Source organism: Mus musculus, chromosome 2, assembly GCF_000001635.26.
Source record: "Mus musculus strain C57BL/6J chromosome 2, GRCm38.p6 C57BL/6J".
Classification (NCBI taxonomy): domain Eukaryota; kingdom Metazoa; phylum Chordata; class Mammalia; order Rodentia; family Muridae; genus Mus; species Mus musculus.
The window spans coordinates 62,717,420-62,741,167 of NC_000068.7; the positions used below are offsets into that span (position 1 = coordinate 62,717,420).

General features: G+C 36.5%; 1 protein-coding gene across 11 annotated transcripts in view; it reads right to left on the reverse strand.

Annotated features, from left to right (window-relative positions):
- Kcnh7 (potassium voltage-gated channel, subfamily H (eag-related), member 7) overlaps positions 1-23,748 on the reverse strand; it is a 490,878-nt gene that overhangs the window by 24,010 nt on the left and 443,120 nt on the right. For 5 of the 11 annotated variants that reach the window (XM_011239315.3, XM_011239314.3, XM_017315931.2 and 2 more), the window contains 4 exons: positions 21,725-21,979; positions 18,554-18,759; positions 16,800-16,881; positions 4,268-4,531 (listed from right to left, as the gene is read on the reverse strand). In XM_011239315.3, coding sequence (XP_011237617.1) covers positions 4,268-4,531; positions 16,800-16,881; positions 18,554-18,759; positions 21,725-21,979 — 807 coding nt within the window. Of the gene's footprint in view, positions 1-4,175; positions 4,532-16,799; positions 16,882-18,553; positions 18,760-21,724; positions 21,980-23,748 lie in introns of those variants that run through there. The other 6 variants (XM_011239313.3, NM_133207.2, XM_006498825.3 and 3 more) reach the window with 5 other exon arrangements.

Here is a 23,748-nt window from a genome sequence, read left to right on the forward strand (position 1 = left end):
AGTTATTACATAAAGTTAGGGAATTTACAGCCTCAGCGATTTAAAAAAGCCTGCATGGCAAGTAACTAAATTTGGGCAGGATTAGCTATGATTCTCGAAATAGGGAACCTAGCAGTGGGACTTCCTTTCCATGTCTTTTCTGAAAGCACACGGGGGGGGGGATGCGCTGTACACCCCTTTTCTAAGAAGATGAGAAAAAATTCTGTTTTTTTCCATGGGTTTTCTTTCCCTTTCTTTTATCATTGAATACATAAAAACGTCTTTAGTGATGAGCTTTTTATTTCTTTCTCAACAGGGAGGCTATAAGGAAGAAACAAACATAACCAGAGACAGCCTGAGGAAACTGAGGCTACTTTCCTCGTTTTGTAGAAATGGCTAACAGACCTCAGAGACTTCCCTGTGACATTCATAGAAGGCTCCTGATTATGGCATCTTTAGCCTGCAGGATCTTGGTGTTTGGTGTTTTTTCTACAGTGACAGCGAATGGCTGATTTTTACATTTTATCGGACAGGGAGAAATGTGAATACAAAAGCGAAATTGCAGATTTTCAGAGACGTGTGATTTGTTATTTACAGACATTTGGACCAATTTACAATGCAAAGTTACAACATAGTGTCTTATCAAACTAGATTTTCTACTCTGTGTTGATGATGTTAAATCAGCATGCAGAACATGCAAAAAGAGCCTAGTGATGCCAGGGATAGTCCCAGCTTGTTTTCTAATATCCATTTCATATAGGAACACTTCTTTAGAGAGAATGAGAACTGATAGCATTGAAAGCTATGTTACATTCTCATGAGCTTTGTGCCGGAAACCTCATTGAATTTGTGCCTCTGCTTAGCAGCACGTTCATTTTACAATCATGTAACACATTGATTTTTAAACACCACTGGTGAATCACATGTGATAAATTATGGAGGATAGCATTTTTCTTTGACCCTTAAGGAAAAAAAAAGATTTTCTTAGCAGAAATGAATAAAACGTGTACTGTGAGATTGAGGTTTCCTTGACTATAATTTAATTTTTAATTGAAATTTAGAGATATGTGATTAACTTGTTTTAATGGTGGAATGAAAAATAAAAGAGTTCAAAGAGGGAAACCCTGGTTAGTCGTCCTAATCAAATGAGCATCCTTGTAGACACCTTCTAAAAATAGCTCAGACAGTATCTGCACTTGGTTGCCTTGGAAAATGTTGCTATAGTTGCAAGACACACTTCTGCAAATGGGTGAGCAGTGGGTAAACCTTCATTTTCAGGGTTCACAGTTTCACCAGAGTCTACATTTGACCTCAGCATTAGGAAGGCCAAAGTCATCTTAATTTCTTTTCTCTTTTAAGTTTTGCTTAAATGAGTCCTTCTTTGGAATGACAAGTACCAGAATACAAGGGAGTGAAATTGACTATTAATAATGAAACTAAACTGTTAGAGTCCCGTAGTTCAAACTGCAGTAGCTATGTCTATATCTAGAATTGTACTTACATATTGGAGCTCATTACTATTATATAGTATTGCACTTAGACTCTTACTGGGGAATGATCTTTGCATGAATCATGTTTTAAAATTCTTCATTGGTTAATTATAATGATGAGTTATGTTAAGTGTATGTCATTTTGATGGGGGCTTTATGTCATCCGTTTCCTTTGTCAATAGACATGCATATTTAGCCCCTCATTATCAAGATAATTATTCATGACTTGAATGTGGATTACTTTCTACATTTTTGAAAACATGGATGTTTGGAGATGCTAAAATCATTTGAAAATATAATTGGTTGGGCATAGACAAGAGTTAATTAAAAGTTGGAAGAAGTGAGATTATAAAATGAAGGGCATTTGAATTCACTGTCAGGGAGAATCATTATAAAGTCAAAATCTCAAAAATATCTTTAATGACTTGTCACTTGAAAGCCTAATATTTAAGAAGAAAGCATGGTTTTACAAAAATCACCCTCAAATTATTTTGCACATAGTAGATATTGTTCAGTCAGTTCTTCAGAACTTTGACTTCCAGGATACAACCTGTTTCTATTTTTAGTACTACCCAGAATCCATTTTCATAAATAACTAAAATGGATATTTGATAATCACATCTAATCTTCTATTCTTCCACTGTGATGAATGAGGTACTATTTCCATGCACTTCATCAAGATTTTAGGTTGTCTAGAGGACATTTGCATATATTCTTAGCTTATTGCCATGTGAAGTCATGACAAGCTGATGTGACGTGATAGGGCAAGGAACTCTGGGAGCCTAACCATCTTGTACTCGACAACAACTCATTGTTGGATATTCCTGTGAAATGATGGTGCTAAGTAGAAGTTACCTTCTCAGTGATATACTTTTCTATCCCCCAAGCAGAACATCCTGGTTTTCATTTTTGTTATTATCTTTTGTGACAGTCTTTAAAGATCTATCTATCAATCTATCTATCTATCTATCTATCTATCTATCTATCTATCTATCTATCTATAATTTTTTTGGTGTTTTTCAAGACAGGGTTTCTCTGTATAGCCCTGGCTGTCCTGGAACTCACTCTGTAGACCACATTGACCTCAAACTTAGAAATCCACCTGCCTCTGACGCCCAAGCGTTAGGATTAAAGGCGTGCGCCACCACTACCTGGCTAAAGATATATATTTATACGCGTATATGTGTGTGGTGTTGGTCTGTCTGTGTATCATGTGCATATAGGAGCAAGAAGAGGACATTGGACCCCTGAAACTAGATTGCATCCATTTGTGTAACCTAGATGGATGTGGGAGCTAGGAACCAAGTCCAGCTCCCCTGCAAGAGCAGCAAATACTCTTAAACACTAAACCATCTCTCCAGCCCTGTGTGATGCCCCCTTAGTTTTCACATGTAAATTAAATAAATGAGGAATTGGAAAACAAGATGTAGTAGAAAATATTAAAATAGAGCTCAATATTTGATCCAAGAAAAATTTAGTTATAAATTATATTGTTTAATAATCATAATCAATTCATTAAATGACATTTTTCTTAAAGATGCATAACATGGATTCTGGGGCTAGTCAAATAATTTACTCAAAGTCATAAAGGGTAGCAAAGTTGTTTTTAGAATCCAGGCAGTCTGACCCACATTTCTATGTTCACTTAAATAGAATTATCTGTCTAGATATAGAGATTAGAGATGATATAGAGATAGATAGAGATATCAAAATAATATAGAGATATAAAGATATAGAGATGACATAGAGATATAGAGATGACGTAGAGATATAGAGATATAGAGATGACATAGAGATATAGAGATGATATAGAGATACAGAGATGATATAAAGATATCGATCAAATAGTATCAATCTGGCACATTGGTTCTTCTTCCAGGTAGCATTTTAAGATGTTCTTACTTTCTCTCTAAAATCTGAAAAGTCAAGAATATTGCTCAGTTGTTGTGTATTTTCTACAACAAATCTTGAACATTTGGTTATTTTTTTCATAAGAGATGTGAAATAAGAATGTGTGTAAGACTATATTTTATTTCAAGATATTCTTCTTCCTTGTAATCCATAGTAAAATGCAATGCTGTTTGATTTACAACATGTTATAATTGGATGGAGCTTTCAGGTTATAATGTTATTTGGCTGAAGTTAAGAACTTGGTGCAGAGGTGTATATGCAAACCTTACTTTCTGCCAGGTGGTGGTGACCCACAAACTTTAATCCCAGCACTCAGGAGGCAGAGGCAAACAGATCATCAGGAGTTTGAGACCAGCCTGATGTACAAAGTGAGTTCCAGGACAGTCAGGGCTACACAGAGAAACCCTGTCTTGAAATACCAAAATTAAACCAATCAACCAAAACACATGACTTGCTAACTATTAGCAAATAGCCTCTGATCCTCTCTTCCTGTAACCAAATGGGTTCAATAAGATGCCCACAGCATTATGCTTTGTCTTATACTAAGTCTGGTTGGTCACAAAAAACCACCACCACCACCATCATCAACAACAACAACAAAAAAAACCCCAAACTCAAAACCCAAAAACCAAACAAAAACCAAACAAAACACCAACAACAAAAAATAAAAAAATAAACAAAAAACAAACTAAACAAAACAACAGCAAAAACCAACCAACCAACCAACCAACCAACCAAACAAACAAACAAACAAAAATGCTCTAAACTAAAATTTTTTTGGGAACAATGTTGTAAAATTGTGTAAACACATTAGACAAGATTTCTAAAATGTTTCATGAAAGAATCGGAAGGGTTAGAAGAACCTGGGCTTATGTAGTTCATTGTACCTCTGCAGGAGTGACTCCTTTTTTCTGTGTGAATTCTTCCTGAGTGTGGCATTGTTTCTTCACCATGGAGTCTGGTTGCTTTCACCATTCTTGGAGTAGAATCTACTGTTCCTAAGAAGAGTGGCTTTTGCTCATCATCAATGGAGGAGATGAACGATGACGATCTGCTTTTCCTCTCTTCGAAGTGCTTCTTGGAACTCTGGTAACGCCTTATTGTATCTGTAGAGTCGTCAGCGTCATTTGCACTGTTTTCTTTGCTAAAATCTATCAAGAAAAGGTTATTTTCATAGTGAAAAGCCAAACCTGGGACTTTGTGCACACTATACTAGACAGCCATGAGTAATCTACCTTTTACCTGTGGAAAAATGTAGTCATGTAGAGACTTCTACATTCAAGCGTTATTAGATTAACTTCATGAAGTAAACAACTGATTTCAAATTTTAAAGAAGACAAGCAAGAATGAGTTTATGTAGTAGAGAAATGTATATAAAGCTATAAATTATAATTTTTAGTTTTAGAATCAGGCTTATTATCTCTTGAGGAAAATGAAGAGACGAGAGAGGATGCGTCCTAATTCTAAAATATCACCACTGTACAGCATGTTATTTTTTTAACCTTTATGCCCTATCATCTGTGACAATCCTTCACGCATTGTAAAGGTCAAAGCTGGAAGCCACTTCAGTAAAGTCTGGCAGGCTGAATTTCAACCTTAGCTCGGGAAATGGCCTTGACATTCCAGGGAGTTTGGTTGTCTAGCACATTGCAAAGTATATAAAGCTTGAATACAGCAATTGAGGTAGGGTTTTACTTAATTACATCAAGGTCGCTGATGCATAGTTACTGCATCATAGAGACATGTCAAGATAATTCCAGCCCTGAAGGCTGTGTTAGAACATATTTCAGCCAGAAAAACTCAGAAACAAATCTCAGAACTTGTTTCTATTAGTGTCCTGGGGAGAGAGTGTAATTCCCCATCTGGTTCCTGCTAATAACCAACCAACAGAACTCCAAGAGGTATATCATTTTCTAGGGAAAATTTTTAAACAGTGTCCCCATCTACTCTGTGCCTGGATGTGCTCATTTTGTTATTTATAGAAGGCCAAGTGAACAGACTTAAGGCCACTCCAGAGAAACTTCCAACTGCTTTTCAAAATTCCCATATGGCAGTGAAGTGAAACATAGATGCCTTTTCCTTAAAAAAAAAAAAAAGAAAAGAAAAGGAAAAGAAAACTTATAATTTAAACATATTAAATGCCAGAAATCAGCTGAAGGTAAAAATGGACAGTATTTAAAAATAAGCTTCATTTGAAAGGAGTATATTATCAATTAGTTGAGGCCTAGCAAATGCAAAAGACTAGTGTATTTTCTCTGTGTACCACACTTGTTCAGCAATTCTGTCAGTGTTCTGAGCCCTGTAGACCCTATAACAATGATTAGTATTCTGGGATATACACGTTCCTACTCAATCATCAATCTAATCGTGAAAATTCAGATAGGTACACGCAAATGTCCTTGTCTTCAGTGTCATTGGCACAACTCTCCCTACATTCTAGAGAACTCAACCTTCCTGTCTTCCTTTCTGTTTTCTTTGTCTTGTCTCTTGCAGAGCCTCCTGAAAAAACAAAAACAAAGCAAAAAGCAACAAAAAAACCCGCCATCAACATTCATTCTTCCTTTCTTGAGTCCATCACTCAAAAAACCATTAGCCACTAAATTTATTTTCGAAAATTTGAGAAGAGAAGCTTATTTTTTCCACGTTTTTACTGTTCTAAATTTTCACAGCATGGGTTTCCAGCTCCCAACTAAACCTTTTTGCATTTGATAGTCAGAGCAGAGTGGGATTTATATGAACACAAGCTTCCCATCTTCTTGATATTGACACTCTTTGTCAATATAATATGGAGTTTTCCCTAAGAGGAACCCAATCTAAATTAAACTACCTATCCAATCATGTGCCTCACACATCCAAGTGTGAGTAACTGTGGACAGTATGTACCACAGAACACTAGTCTATTGGTCACATTTTGATTTGTAGTTCTCTGTTAATTTTTAAATCTCTACACATGGAGGTTGGAGAGAATTCTCAACAGTTATATTTGTCGATTTTTGAGAGGACCTAGGTTTGGTTCCAAGCATTCACATGGCATCTCAAAACGATCTAAAACTCTACAGGTCTCATATCTTCTTCTGAGCTGTGTGGGTACAACCCCCACTCTTGGTATACCTACATACTGGCTACACATGGGAATGTTCCATCTCACCTTCTATAAAGGCCTGACCTTAACTTACTAACTCATGTTTTGTTATCAGTTGCTTAGACACAAGACATCATAGTTACCATGGATGAATTAAAACAGGCTGGTTTCCACTTAGGAGCACTACACAGACAGGGTGAGTAAGGAATTACTAATATTTAGTCCAATAGTCTAAAAATGCCAATGATTTCACACATACAGACAGTTATTTCTTATATACTTGCTCTTATTAGTTTTTTTTTTCCTGTCAGCTTTTCATAAACTAGAGTCATCTCTGTCATCTGCCTTCTCAGAATGGCCTGTGAGGGATTTGTTTTCTCTTAGTGATGGATGCAGGAGGAGCCTGTCCACTGTGAGTGAGTGGTTCTACTCCTGTGCGGTCAGTTCTGGGTTGTATAAGAAAGCAGCCTGAGTAAGCCAATAAGCAGTGTTTTTCCCTAGTCTCTGCTTCAGGTGCCTGCTCTGAATTCTTGCCTTATTGTCTTGTCTTTCTGCCTTTCCATACCTCAGTGATGGACTCTTAAGTTTAAACCTATTAAACTTCTCCCTCTTCAAATTGGCTCAACATTTTACCGCAGAAATACTCTTAGCAAGAAGTGTAGGTAAGTGAATAATGAAATAAATAGAAAAAGGTTGACATTCTTGAATGTTTCTGTATTTCACTAGATTATGGCTGTCTGTGTGAACAGCTGCATTGGTGAAGCCTCCCCCAAAACAAGCCTTTCTGTTTAATGCCAGCTAAATTAAAAGTTCATTTTCTACGATACAATATAGAAATGGAAATGACAATCCACTTGCAGACTGAAAATAGAAACTGTCATGTTTAGTCTGGATTCTGGCAGGTGTAATTTATGCTATTGAGCTGTTGAAATCCACTGTTCCTAGCCGTCTAGTACTAGATTTTGATGGTCTGTCCCATTTCTGTCTTTTTGTAGAAAAACTGTATTACTTGATAACCATTAAAAAGTATCATGCAAAGCTTTTCTTCACTCTCCTCATCCTCTGTGTAGGCATGCCAGGCAAATGTTGTAGATATAGAGATTATATTCAGAAACAGATCTGAGGAAGTTTTATTTTTTTTCTTCTCTAGATTTGAGATGACACAATCACCTATTACCATCATTTACAAAGAAGAAATTTTATTTTCTGCTTGTTTAAGTTTCAAACTTGCTTTCTGAATCAGACAACTATAAATCTTGGCTGTTGTTTATTTCTCCCATTTCTATGAGCTGACAAGACTTTTTACTTTTTTCTTATATCACCGGGCATAATCCTGTGCCATGCATGACTTTCCTCATAGGCATCTCTGTAGCTTCAGAGTTAAAGTTCATACAATTAAACTTGTTGATAGAACAGCTGTTCTACCAATGGGAATAGAAAGAACCTACATTTCAAGAAGTCTTGGAATAAATACTAAAACTCCCTCTGTCTTTTACAAGTTCTTCCTTTCAGATTCATTCCAACTTGTGTTAGTCAGACCCAACCGGGAGACATAACTCTTGGTCAAAGAGAGACATTGAATGGGCTCTCTAGGCCTTTGGGTTTTATGGTTCCCACTGGTGACAATTTGGAGGTAATCTGAGTACTCTCCAGCCTGTTACTTTAGAAAACATTTCATTATGAAGTTAGAGGCAGGAATAAATTCCTTGTCTTCAGATACCTTAGGTCCTCTGTAGCTTCAGAAGCTTCGAAGGGGACCCTAATGTAGGTTTCCATACAAATACAAGATTAAACAGTCTTAATCACTAAAAGAAAAATGTCAAGCATTTGGGGAGTTGTCTAAGGATGCACAGTTTTATTTAGGACAAATAAGTTCTAAAGTTCTGTAGTAAAGCAAGATAGGAATGCTTGATGTGTAGTGTGCTTAACACTTGCTGGGAGAAGATCATAAATGTTCTTTCCACATAGAGAAAAGAAGTTATAGTTATACCAAAAAATTGATTGTGGAAATCACTTCTCTCTCACTGTGTGTGTGTGTGTGTATGTGTGTGTGTGTGTGTGTATGGTATGTGTGCATGTGCTTATGTGTGTGCCTGTGTGCCCATGTGTGTGCATGAATATTCAAATGTCTCATTATATATTACAGTTGTATGTAGCTTTTGCTTTTCAACCATGCTTCCAAAGATTTTGAAAAGAAAGAAAGTTTTCACGAGCACAATGGGTAATAAAAATTAGGTAATTATTTGTTAATGTGGGGAATGTTGGACCACAGTCAAAAGAATGATTCATGGTGAATAATGCCTTGGGGGAACTGGGAAAGAGGCTCCAGGAGAAAAGGCAAAAGGCCTTTTACCTCAAGTGGATTTTTTTTTCCCCTAGATTGTTCTTAGACATGATTTCACACCTCCTGGGGAAAACATTTACATTCAATTTATAATACATATTGATTCTTGTTGGATGTCAGAAGATAATTTAGAAACTATTCTGGTGAAAGGATATAATGATTGCTGTCCTTAATGCACCCTGAATCTGGATCTGGCTTTCTGTCTTTTTGTGTGCGTACCCAGATATAGTAGATGTCCAGATATTGTGTTGAAGTTATTAATAGTTAGTATGCACTTACTGACATTCATGTACATGTTTTTCTGATCTCAAACAACCTTACTTTGACCATTGCTTTCTTTGTTACATTCCTATAAAAAAGTATACTTTCTTTCTTTCTTCCTTTTTCTTTTCTTTCTTTCTTTCTTTCTTTTTTTTTTTTTTTTTTTTTTTTTTGAGACAGGGTTTCTCTGTATAGCCCTGGCTGTCCTGGAACTCACTTTGTAGACCAGACTGGCCTTGAACTCAGAAATCTGCCTGCCTCTGCCTCCCGAGTGCTGGGATTAAAGGCATGTGCCAACCACGCCTGGCTAGTTATTGGCTGTATTGCTTGTCTTACAGTCTTGGGAAAGGAACTAGGAAAAGATATCCAGAAAGGATGAGTGGAAGCCATGGTGGATACTTCTGCTGATTCTGACTGGGAACTCAAGCAGATACAGCCAAACTAGATCTGGGTTTGGGAGGCTCACACTTTTTGCTTCTTCCTCCTTTAATAATGATACAAAGTAACCCAGGCTTTAGGTGAAAAATGCCCAGCAGTTCATTTTCTTAGAAATTCACGGTCTCAGCAGGTACAGTACGTCATGGAGGTTGTTTTGTTTTACATCAGCAGTTTCTAAGTAGTAAAACCAATTAAACAGTCCCCCTTTCTAAATTATCATTTTTTTTTCCTTGCTCACAATTTGCTACAAAAATGGAAAACTAAGTTCTGCCGAATTCAGTCGAAATCTCTCTCTCTCTCTCTCTCTCTCTCTCTCTCTCTCTCTCTCTCTCTGCTGCTATCCTATAAAAAGATGTAATAAAAATCAAAAAGCATAGCTGAATTGACAGTGTCTGTAATTTATAATGTTTTATTTGTCTCTTTGTTACTTAGTGAAAAATGTTCGAAGTGTAGACAAATGTTTTAAAACTAAAAAAAAATGATTCAAGTAAAATAACTAGGAGCATTTAGTATATGTCCAATGCTCACTGACTGTTGTGTAAGCGAGAGGATGATTGACTTATATCCACAACATTGCTGCAATTACTGGTTATTAATGCCCATTGATACCACAATCATTTGTTAGTGACTACTTTTGTACATTCTATCTACAGAAGGGGTGGAACATCACATTCCAAGTATTTGATCGTGTATGTCTTACTGGTGTATATGAGCATATGTGTTTGTGTGAATACTACTACATGTTTTATAATATCCTATCCATAACACCTTTTCTGTGTTAATCTACATTCCACTCTGCTAATCGTGAGTGTGTTTTATTCAATATTGTAGACATCATCATACATTTTAAGAGTATTTCTAAGATACAATTCATCACTTTAGCACACTCAGGGGTAAGCATAGTCTATCTTTGTAAACCACTTAAGTAGAAGTGATTTTTTTCATTGTTTCTGTCATTAGTTTATTTTGCCCAGCCCTTTCAATTTCCATGGCAACAGAAAACATTGCTGAGTCATCATTTCTTCTTTGCTTTATGCAGCATGAAGATTCTACTTTCGTCTTGGGAACTCTAGCGTCTCTACCTTTGCTGACCCTAGTCACATAGGAGATCCCAGATACTTGCACACCAGAAGTTAAAAAAGGAATTACTCCCCACCACTTTTCAAATATTCTAAGACAACTGTTTCCTGTTGGAAAGTTGCTTTATCTCCTTAGAAGAAATCTGAAGCTCATGGAGACAAACCATCTACATCAGCAAATTCATTATGCTTAAATGAAGTTGGCAGATGTTCTGACCATTTCTTTAAATATGCTCTATTTGCATTTCAAGGTAGACATGCTAAAGGCTGAATCCCAAGAACTTCCAGGGTCTTGTTGAGTAGGCAGTGGAAATCTATCCAGGACTCTTCTCTGTCTGCCTGTTTCCTGACTTCAGGCTCTTGTCCATGGAGTTTCTGCCAGTCAGTTTCATGAGACAATCAATGCTTTTGGAATTCTGCCTTCAAGGCTTTCTCAGTAAGCTAACACTAAACTCATTGGTACATTCCCTGGGAAGCTTTTACTTTATGTAGCTCAAGGTCCTTCAGTTTTAGGAAATTTTTTGGAAATTCTCTATTCTTGTATACTTCTCTCTCTCTCTCTCTCTCTCTCTCTCTCTTCCCCCCTCCCCCCGCACATGTGTGTATGTATATGTAAGTATGTGTGTTTGCGTGCATGTGTGTTTTCTACAAGATAATTTTATTTCACAAACTGTGGCATGAAAGGTCTCCTAAAGAGCATTAGACTAGGGAGACAGGGAGTAAATTGCTTTCAGCAAAATTTGCACTTTCCAGCACCAGCCTAGAATCCCAAAGACTTAAAAAGGTTGTGAAGCTCTTGTTTCTCATCATCCAACTCATGCTAACACACTGGCTTGCCAGGAAACTTCAGAATGATACAGGAGGGCATATCTCTTGCCATCTACACTTTATATAAAATAGATCTCAAAGACTAAGGCTGCGATAAAGGGAATGTTTCAAAGGTCAATAGAAATGTCTGGGTGCATGAACACTGTGAATTGGGACATGATTTCAAGGCCTTATCAGAAGATAAAAAGGTGAGATTATTTGCTTTGAGAATGGGGAAAGTGAAGAAGATTGAAAGTGGATTTAATAAATCTTCAACCCCATTGGAAACAATACTACATCACCAGGCTGTTCCTCATTTCCACTGAGATAAAACCAAGAGATTAACACCAGGATGAAGGATTTAGATTAAGTCTATGAAAAAACAGCTTGACATCAGTGGTGCTGTTTTAGAAAAAAGTCACCAATGGAACAAAGAAGGTCATTGCAGAAAATAATTTGCTTATTTATGAATACTTTATGCAGTTGGCTAAATGTTTCAACTATTGATCCAAGACAAATGACACTCATCAGACAATTTTTTGATTTTGTTTTTGCTGTAGGCATCTAGATTTTGATAGAGAAAAAAAAAGACAATTATGCCAATAATACAAACAGAAGACAGGCTTTGACAATTTTATAAGAGGAATGTACCTTGGAAATTCATAATAATATCATTTTGTATTTAAGGTGATTAAGAGATGCTCATGTTAAATCTATCACAAACCATAATTTCAGAAAGTGAAAAATAGTCTGGTTTGCCTGTGAGTTGTGAATGTATAGTTGTATTTGTGAGATTTTGAGTGTTTTAGAAGAAGGATGAAAATTCCCTTTCAATGAATGACATGGGAAAACACAGAAACAATGTACATAAAAGAGAGTAGAGTTAGTGAAGATTCTTTTCTCAATTTGTTGGTTGCCAATTTGTCCTATTGATGGTGTCTTTTGTCTTACAGAAGCGTTTAAGTTTTATGAGATTCCATTTATCAACTATTGATTTTAGAGCCTGAGCCATTGGCATGCTGTTCAGGAAAATTCCCCCTTGCCAATGATTTTGAGGCTCTTTCTAACTTTCTCTTCTATTAGATTCAGTGTATCTGGTTTTACATTGAAGTCCTTGATCCACTTGTACTTGAGCTTTGTGCAAGATGATAAATATGGATTCATTTTCATTCTTCTATATACAGAATACCAGTTAGACCACCACCATTTATTGAAGATGCTTTCTTTTTTCCACTGTATGTTTTTGGTTTCTTTGTCAAAGATCAAGTGGGCTTACTTCTTGGTCATCAGTTCTATTACGTTGATCAACCTGTCTGTCTCTGCACCAATAATATGTAGTTTTTATCACTATTTCTTTGTATTACAGCCTGAGGTCAGAAATGATGATTCCCCCAGAAGTTCTTTTTATTGTTGAAAATTGTTTTGCTATCCTGAAGTTTGTCTGTTTGTTTGTTTGTTTGTTTTTCCCATATGAAGTTGAGAATTGCTCTTTCCATGTTTGTGAAGAATTGTGCTGAAATTCTGATGGGGAATGCATTGGATCTGTAGATTGTTTTTGGTAAGGTGGCTGTTTTCACTATGTTAATTCTTCCTATCCATGAGCACTGGAGATTTTTCTGTCTTCTAACCCTACACCAGGTAGAGGGCTAATATTCAAAATATATAAGGAACTCAAGAAGTTAACCTCCAAAAAACCAAATAGCCTAGTTAAAAAAATAGGATACAGAGCTATACAGAGAATTCACAGCAGAATAATCTTAAACAGCTGAGAAACACTTAAAGAAATGATCAAAGTTCTTAATCAGAGAAATGCAAATCAAAATTACCCCAAGATTCCACCTCACACCAATCAGAATGGCTATGATCAAAAACTCAAGGGATAGCACATGCTGGCAAGGGTGTGGAGAAAGAGGAACACTCCTCCATTGCTGGTAGGATTGCAAAATGCTACAACCACTCTGGAAATCAGTCTGGCAATTCCTCAGAAATTTGGAAATAGTTCTACCTGAAGATCCACCAATACTACTCTGGGGCATATACCCCCCCCCAAAATGGCCCTCCATACCACAAGAACACATGCTTTACCACATTCAAAGCAGCCTTATTTGTAATGGCCAGAAACTGGAAACAACTCAGGTGTCACTAAACTGAAGAATGGATACAGAAAATGTAGTTAATTTACACACTGGCAAACTTACTATTCAACTATTAAAAAAATGACAGCGTCATGAATTTTACAGGCAAATGAATAGAACTAGAAAATATCATCCTGAGTTAAGTAACTCAGACTGAAAAGGACATACAAGGTATGTACTTACTCATTAGGGGATATTAGCCAAAAAGTACCCAATACCTAGGCTACAACCCACAGACAGTAAGAAATGTACCAAGCAGAAAGGCCCAAGTGAGGATGTTTTAATCCCACTTAGAAGGGGGAAGAAAACTATCACAGGAGGCAGAGGGAAGGAGGGACCTTGGTGGACGAGGGCAGGGGGAGGGGAAAATCAGAACAGGGTTAGGTAAGGGGAGGGGAAGAACAGAAGAGGAGCCCAGAGGGCCAAAAGAATGAATGGAAATAAGCAGCCTTGGGCAGGGGCGGGGGAGGAGAGTGGTGGTGTGAGAGATGGGGGGACCTTCTAGAAAGTACCAGAGACCAGGGAGGTGAAAGACTCTCAGAACTCAATGGGAGTGACCTTAGCCAAAATGTCCAACACTAGGGAACGTGAACTTGAAGAGTCCAGCTCAAGTAGATAGACAGGGACTCAAGTGTAGAGACTGCTTTACTAACCTACAGTTCAAATTTCCGACCCAGAATTGTCCCTATCTAAAAGAATTGCAGGGACAAAAATCAGAGAAGAGACTGAAGGAAAGGTGGTCCAATGACCGGGCCAATTTGGGATCCATCTCATGCGGAGGGGGCACCAAGGCCTGAGAATGTTACTGCTGTGGTGTGCTTACAAACAGGAGCCTAGCATGGCTGTCCTCTGAGAGACCCTACTAGCAGCTGACTGAGACAGAAACAGATGCTTACACCCAAGCATTGTACTGAAGTCGGGAACCTTTATGGTAGAATTAGGGGAAGGATTGAAGAAGCTGAAGGGGAGAGTGATCTCATAGGAAGAACAGCAGTCTCAACTAACCCAGACCTTAGGGAGCTCCTAGAGACTAAGTCATCAACTAGGAACATAGATGGGCCAGTCAAAGGCTAGCATATATATAGCAGAAGTCTGTCTGCTCTGGCCTCAATGGGGGTAGATTGCCCCCCCTCTCTCTGATAGGCCCTTTCTCTCCTTCAGTGATGCAGATATAGGCCAGATTAGACCAGATTAAAAGTAGGTAAAGGCAGGTTTATTAGGAGGCAGCTCTCGGGTGGGTTCACAGATCTCACAGGTAGAGGTCAGTGAAGTCATACATCCAGACAAAAGCAAGGGGATTTTATAGGGTTTAGGTGAGGAGTGATGACGTACTAGCTAGGAGCTGGGATTGTGTCTATACATGGACAAAAATTGAGCCCCTGGACAGGCACTCTTGAATGGGTTCTTAGAAATGCAGAGGAGGTGTGATGATGTGTTAGCCTGGAGTTTTCTCCAAGTGGGTGAGTGGAGATTCTCTGTGTGGGCTGGGTTGGTAGATGGGGTTTCCTGATTTCTGCTGGGAGATGAGCAGGGGTTCTAGGCTAACAGTAGCTATATTATCTATCTATCTATCTATCTATCTATCTATCTATCTATCTATCTATCTATCATCCTTATTTGTACCTATATCTGTATCTTATTTATGTCTATATGTAATAATAATAAGTCATAAATTTGAGAAGGAACAAGGGCATAGGAAGAGTTGGAGTGGGAAGGAAAAGAGAGTGGAAATGTTGCAAATATGTACCCATTTATGAAACTCTCAAAAAATCTAAAAATTTAACTTAATAGCAACTACAAATGAATATACAGAATGGGAAGTTCTTAGAGAAATTTAGATGTATGGGTGACATAAATGTAATTGGATATAGGGAAAAGTCTCATCAGCAGCCCATCATGCAGAAGAAACAAAAAATAGAGTAAAGTTTACTTGGGCAGGTGAGTTAGTTGAAACCTACTTTACTATTCTAAGGGAGCAGATGATGATATCTAGGCTCAGCATCATTGCTATAGAGATGGAGATTTGGGAAGTAATGGACACCTACTTTTGAAAGTAGAAATGCTAGAGATAGCAGTAACAAGCCTTAGCAACACTAGAAATTCTGCATAGTTTGACAAGCCAAGACCCTACATATGTCTGTGGAACTGATTTGAATGGTGTGAACATTGGCAAAGCAATAGGTATTGAGAAGAAACTGAATTTCAAAGCAGCATTAGGAAATGCCTTTGAGAGCTTAAAAAGATAGTTTAATAAAAAGTGGGATTCACAGTATTGAATCTCATCCAGTCTTCGGTTTAAGATATAAATATCTGTACTTCCCAAATGAGGACAGAATGTAATGAGACACATATGATATTAATCAGAGAAAAAGTATATTATATATAAAGAAAGCAGGAGCTATCTTAAGAAAGTCTGGAGTCTGAGGACAGAGCTCTGTCTATAAAGTCCTTGTCTCATAAAAATGAAGACATGAATTTAATCCCTACAACCCAGATAAAAATGTTGAGACATTTCATAGAAGGCAGAACATTTCTTTAGTTCAATGGCTAGCCAGACTAGCTTAATGGTGAAAACCAGGCCAGGGAAGAAGTCCTAAGGAAAACACCTAAGGTAGGTTTATGTTTTTGTTTTTCTGCCTCTACACACATGTATACTGATGGTGAGCCACAGACGTGAAGCAAAGAGTATTCACCAGGAAGAATTTACTCACAGTGTGCTGCTGCGAGGTTAAGTAAGATCAGCATGCACTGAAGTGCAAATTTCTTCATCAAATCTTTGTCTTGGCTGCCAGGCTCACTTTTGTATATCTGTATCTGTGATCTTACTAGAGGGTATTTGTTTCTATTTCCTGATTGAGGGTGGAGTCACTTCACTCTCTAGGGAAGATGAGTTCTATCTGTGCCTTCTTCTACATAATAGATCCTCGTGGTGCTGGTGAGGGGATTGAACTACTGACCTGAAATGATAAATTCTCTCTCCAGAACATTCCACTCCAAACCGTTTGTCTTAGGTATCACACATTATTAAATTGATTTTATTTTACAATCAGTATACCCTATTTCTCTAGTGTTGTCCTTGAAGCCATGGAGTGGTTTTGGTGCATAATGCAATTTAAAGATATCAATCCCAAACAAGAAACACTCTTATTAGTTTGGGAACCAAAGTGATTCTCCTAATCCAATCAAAGCATGAATTAAGCTTACTATTTACTCAGGAAGAGCTAGTCACCATCTGCTGTAGATTAAACTTTATGAGTAGAATAAATTCATTACCTTTTTCCCCTTCACTTTCAAAGGACAATCGCCTTCTCCGAAGTTTACCGGTGTCTCCTTCAGAATCATTTACAGATTGGGACTGAAGCAAAAGATCAGCCATTGTTAGTGGAACTCAAAGATAAACACAGAAAGCTACTCAACTTGAAGATGATGTATTATCAGTGAACTCCTTACTATGTTATATGGCACCAACCCTTTAAATCTCAAGAATTAGATTTTTGGCAAATAGCTACAATATTTTGCTTGAAAGTTGTCTCTAAATTGTAAAACAGATTGATAGATTCTAGTTCTTTCAAAATTTTATTGGGGAAACCATGATGTGCAGAAGTTATGAGTTAAGAATGTTAGGATCCAGCATTAGCATGTAGAGAAAAATCTTTAAAAAATTAAAACTTAGAAATTATAGAAGAACCTGTATTATTGCCAACAAAATGTATGAATCAATTAACAATAGCTAAGATGTATGAATTATATAATAATGAACATGAGATTAAATTTTACAATAAGTATATGATTTAAAGACAATAGATGTTGCATTAATTAGGCTGTTTCAGCTCCTCCTCCTCCGTCTCCTTTTTTGATTGTCTGTACAATATCAATCTTGTAAACAAAAGCCCCAAACTATTCATTTGTGTATTGTCTGTATATCGGTACAAAGGAGTTATCTGAGGTTTGTATTTGCTTTTTAGACAAAATCAGAATGAGGTTGGTGACATGTGGCCAAGTTCACAGTAAAGTTCGATTAAAACTATCATGAAAATATTCTTAAGAACTTCAGACTTCGCAGTGTATGTTTTAATATTTCATTGGTTTGAAAAGAAGGAGTTAACTCAGTTGGAGCAGCACAACACTGAATGGCAACCTTGGGACCCTGGCAACTGCTGTTTCTTAAGTCCCTCCCAGTGCCTGCAAATGACTACAACTGTATGGTGACTTAAATTTAACACCGTTTAAAATAAATACTGATTTAGGGATTTTCCCCCCATAGAATATACTAGATCATATGTAAATACACTGGGCACATACCAAGTGCTCAGTGTTTGATGTGTGTGAAATAGGCACTTAGAATAGCAATGGAGTTTCTGAAATTTGGGGGACTAACTTAGTAATAACTGTGAACTACTATGTAAGTTCTCTCTCCATGGAATAGGACTAGTTCAGAAATCATAGTTCATAGTGGAGTACAGTAAGAGCCACACTCTCAAAATTATTTTAGGTTAAGTAAAATGTATTATTAAAAATAAAATATTATTTCATTTAGGCCATATATTATTCACTCCATAGCCTAGATTTTTACTTTATTTTAAGACAATTGATTCATAGTTCTTGAATTTGAATATTGAGATTAGGATAAATTTAAACTTGAATAAGTCTGATCTTTTAAATATTACAGAGAAATCAATAGCAACTGATATAGTGAAAAATAATAGATGAGAGAATATTCTATGTAAGACAAACTCTTTTAGGCTATCCATAAAATCTCTCATTTCCCTTCAAATAATTAGTATATACAAACAAGACTAAAACTTTCTCAAAGGTCAAATTTAATTGACCCTTTAAAATTATTTAACATCTTTTAATACTGAATTCCTGCCATACAATTTACTAATTTCAATATTCAGCTTGCCTTTTCTCTAGGTAGTTAATATTGATAAACTTTTGTTGCAGTAATTTGCTTGATATTTTCAGAAGCATTTGGGAAATTTAAGAATGACATTTCAGGGATGCATAGATCAACATTGGACCTCTACCTTGGCACTTTCATGTCTCAGGTTGAAAGTCAGTTCTAGATTTGTCAGAAAGTGATCAGAAAATTCTGGATACATATCCAAGACCTCTAATAAATCTTCTCGCTGAATCTTATGCAGGTCACAGTACGTAAGTGCTCTCACATCTGCATTAGACTTGCCAGGTTTGGCATAAAGATGAACCATTTCCCCAAAGATATCATTTTTTCCTAAAAATAAACCAAAAGAAAAAAGAAGGAGGAAGAGGAGGAGGAGGAAGAGGAGAAGGGAGGAAAGAACAAAAGAAAGAAAAGGAAGAAGAGAAAGGGGATTAATTAAATGTCTTCTTTATAAAAGTTGAAAGGGACACTGATCAACTGACAAATCATTGGACCAAAGATCTCCAATGTAAGATCCTATACAAACAGGTACATGGACAGCAAAATTCTGTGTCTGGACTTATTGTACTGTTTTTGTTGACTGTAACTTTGCTGTTATAAATCTCTGAATCTGCTATAATCTCTTTCATTTCTTTATGTTGCTAAGCATCATTATTTTGTTACATCCCTGAGTCCTAACCATGTATCTTGATCTACGGTTTCCTAAATCTACTTCCAGATAGAAGTGTTCTGAGGCTGTCAGTCCAGGAATTTGAGAAGCTAAAATGAATTTGATCAATTATCTTTCTGTTGAGCAGGATCCTGTCTGGAGCTCTTGCCAATTAACAGCGCCACCACTCCTCAGCACTCACTGACACTGACAAGTGACATCAATGTACCTTGTTTCTTCAAGTTACCGGTTTTGGATTTGCCTTTAATGAATATATCAATTTGTTTAAATTGTTCAGTTCTTTGTCCTCCACATATTTAATCATGATTCTGGTCACATGCTCTTTGCTCTGAAACTTTGTGCCCTTTGTCCTTTTATAAGTATTGGTGGTCCTCTCCATCACCTCTCCATTACCTCTGCCTAACCATGTGCTGTCTGATATTCAACTTTTTTCATTGACAATAAGAATAACCTGTATTTCTGAGGAGTATGTAGGGGAAGGACACTGTGCCAAATGTTTATATAGATTATCATGTTATCCCTCAAAATAATTTTGCAAAGATGTGATTGTTATCCAAAATTTGTAAGTATTGAAACAAGTTTAAAGAGGCGAAATGATTATTACACCATTACTTCTTAGTTCGGCAAAGTGGGGGAAAGAAAAGAAGCCAGGATTAAAACCCATTCCATTTGACATTAGAATTAATATCTTTATCTTCCTATATATCAAATCTCCAAATATTTTCCAAAATTTCATGGCTATTGTTTTGTTCTTGAGCATCAAGTTACTCACATGGCATATGCCCTTAGCAAATAATGATAGGCTACTTTATGAAGTCATTTTTAAAGGTTGTTAGTAGCAATGCAAAACAGTACTTTCTTCACATATCCTGAAGGTTCTTTTCAGATTAAGAAAATTTCTCTATGCATTCTGTTAACTTTTATATCTCCAACTTTGGGAGCTATCAAAGATGTTTAAACAATAAAGCTTTAACAAGTCAAAAAACGCTGGAATGCTCTTATTGAAAAATGAGAATTTAATAAGGAAAAGTCAAAGCAATATATTAATAATTTAAAAAATTATATTAGTGAGATGACATTAGGCACAGGTTAAATAAATACTTTTAGACCTTTGAAAACCAGAATGAATAATAATTTTGATGCGAACTTACATGGGAATTAAAGCAGAAAAGTAGTTCTTGAAATTCTTTAGTTTGGATAGCTTAGTCTAGACACCTCCCCCCCTCCCATGGCTCTGAACTGTATTAGCATGGAATTTTTATTTGAATTATCTTCCATAATTATAGATGAACAAGAAGGAAGACCTGTGATGCTGAGCAGCACTCTATAGTCATTGTTATCTAAGTGCAGAGGTTAAGTGTCATTCGTGTAAAAGCTATGACAGGCTGGTTTAAAGATTAGCCTCTGCTTTCCATTAACACATCAAGAGAAGCTGTCAGTGCCAAGTCCAGAGAAAACTCTCCCTTGAGAAGCAGCCTTGAGGTGATGATGTAGCATATTTCTACTCCTTGAATCTTTATTGGTTTAGAAATCAAAGTAAGCACTATCTTAATTTGGGAATTTTAAAAACTGTAATTATAAAATTTTCAAAATCTCAAGGGAATCATTTACACCTCTTTGTTCATGTAGGGCATCTAATGAGCTCAACTCAGGATCTGTCCAACAATGAGCAGATACTGCTCCGAATTAATGTTCAGGTGTGAGCTCTGAGACCTGAGTGAAAAGAAACCATTCAACTGCACATATAAAATGAGTGATTGATAATACTTGGGGTTGAACCCAGGGCCTCGACTATGTGAGGTGAGGGCTCTCCCTCTAATCTGCACCTCTAGGTCTGCATTCCTAATATTTAATGGAACTGTATATTAAATCTATGAGAAAACACTTAATTTTCAGACACTGGAGGTGGTGTTCCTGGAGAGGGAGCTTGATCCTGTAGTTATGTGGTCAGAGAGAATGAGAGTAGACTTGACTTTTTCTGTTCCTTTCTCCATTACCCTAACCGTCCAAAGAAATGCTAGGAGTTCACATAAACAGGGTTCGTTTTTAAAGAGACAGATTAGAGTAAACATGGACTTTTTATTACATACAAAACCATGTTTTGCTCATTTGGTATTCTATCATTCCTAGTCCTGATAATATACTCCTTCATTCTAATAAGTAAGGACTTCAATGTCCTTTCTAAGTATATGGCAAATAAATGAAATTTATTAAGATTTCATTATTTCATGAGATAAACATGAGCTTATCTCATGCTACTGTAGGGACATACTAATTAGTATGCCTACATCGTTGAGTATTTCATATTAAGTGGCAACCATGAAGCTGAGATCATGCATGTAAAGAAAAATATTGAATGATTTTGTACATTTGACCTCAAATGTCTAAATAGCTGTCAACTGTTAAAGAGAATCATAAGAATATTTAAATATTAAACAAAATGGAGACATTAAGAAAAGATATTTCTGCAAGATTAATTTGATATATGTTTGAATTGAAATAAAGCTTTAAAATGATCAATGCTAGACTCCTTATCAACCAGTCTATTCATCTATAATTCTAAACTAATGATGGTTGCAACCTCTCCTAGATGACGTTGTCATTATTCCAGGCTAAAACACTCACCAAGAATAGCTACCACTATATCATCCTTGAGGATTTCAATGGAGCCTCTGGATAAGAAGTACAGTGCAGTTAGAACATCCCCACAGTGAACCAGGGTGTCTCCTGGAGGGGCATGGGTGGTTTTGAACTTCATTGCCAGAGCTCTAAGACAGCCTTTACTTGCTCCTCGAAAGGCTTTGCAGTTTTGTAGCAAAGTCTGGTTCAGATGCAGGCAAATGTCAGCTTGTAAACATTCTGGAAATCCCTTTAAGACCTGAAAGGAAAAAATAGAGAGTTTGATACTACCAGAACACCAGGCATTTCAGCTTGAAATAAAGTCTATTTCTTGCTCACTGACCTGCAGATGCAGTAATTGTCATAAGTAATTGTATATATATATATATATATATATATATATATAGTGCATCACATCCCTTAATGAATACTTGGTTTGATAAACATATCAGAAGTTTTAACTCCATATTGTTCTGTGAATTAACAGATATTCAACTCAAAGCAACTGCTGTCTCATTAAAATATTATGTCTACACATTTCTCATTGCTTCTTTTTGTCTGCATTAGGCCATGTCGTATCATGTTGTACTTGGATAGAATACAATGTGACAATCAAAAGAAGACTGGTGAAAGGCAAAATGACTCAAAAGATGAAACACCTTTTGAAGCAATTTCAAGTCAATTTAAATTGCCACCATGGACCTACATCTTAGTGGATGCAGGTATTGCATTTGCAAATATCATAACCAATGCAATGTTCTTAGTCAATTCTCTTTGGAATAGTTGTATTTTCTATACAAATTATTTACACTAAAAATTTTGACAAACACTGGAAATAAAGGGAAGGAGAACAGTTGATGTATTTTGAAAGTAAAGTTTAACTTTTAGTAAAGGAAATCATGTTACTTTTGAAAGCTTACTGGTTAATTTCAAATCCAAGGGACAGACAAAACAAAAGTTTTTGATGAATGCCCCTCAATTTGAATGGAATAAAGTTATTTTTACAAAATTATCAGCGCACCGTAGGTTGGTCTTTATTTTTTTGTCTTATGCTCTGGGGTGTAGTATAAAAGCTTTACTTTCTATCCCAACTTTCCCCTGCAAGTATAAACATTATACTTTGGAGTGGATGGAGGGAGCATTGTACAGAACAATTACAGGGTGATAATGCATTTAGTGATTTTTCTCTTCCTGATATTTGTTGGCTCAGACTTAGTATATAATTCAATTTAACCAAAAGTAATCATAAATTGGCTATAATTTAGATGTATTTAGTCCATAAAGAAATTTAAAAATGAGTTACATTTGAGTCAAACTATGAATGTCAGTGTTTGAAATACTAAAACAACCACATGGATCCAGCTTCTATTAAACCACCGTTTAATATAGCTACCAAATTGACTATGGTATAACATGAAAGCATTTTTAATGTATGTGAAGCACAGCTGCCACATTATTATTTTATTATTTTTTTCTTGCTTTCTTCATCTACAGAGAGTAAAGTGTATTTTGGAAGAAAAATCTCTGGAATTTTTTTTTCTTGAATTTGCCACAGTTTGACTCTTGAGCAAGTCACTTCACCCATCCTTGCTTCTCTGATCCAAGATTAGAATCTTCAGCATACTGACTGATCTATGTGCCAGGCACGAGCTCTGCTTCCTCACCTCCATGCTGCCAATGCTTTTACCCTGAAGGTTTTCTGTTAACCTGACTTGGATCCAGTGGAAATCAAGCCTTCTACTTGTTTGAGTTTCTGAGCATGCACCCTCACACTATCCCTTACCTATAAGTCCAGGCTCCATGTACATGAGTAGACTCCTCCCATTTTCCCAGGTTGGGCTAAAGATCTCTTCAATATAACTTGCCAACAATTGGCCAGTTCTGCCTCTGAAGCCTAGTGGTGTTATCTTACTCTGTTGAGGCCCCACTTAAATTTAGGTGTCCTCATGGAACCAGTGGATGACTGAGCTCTTCCATTATTTACATTTGAAATTATTGCATTGAATTTTTGGCAAGTTGTTCCAAGCTGG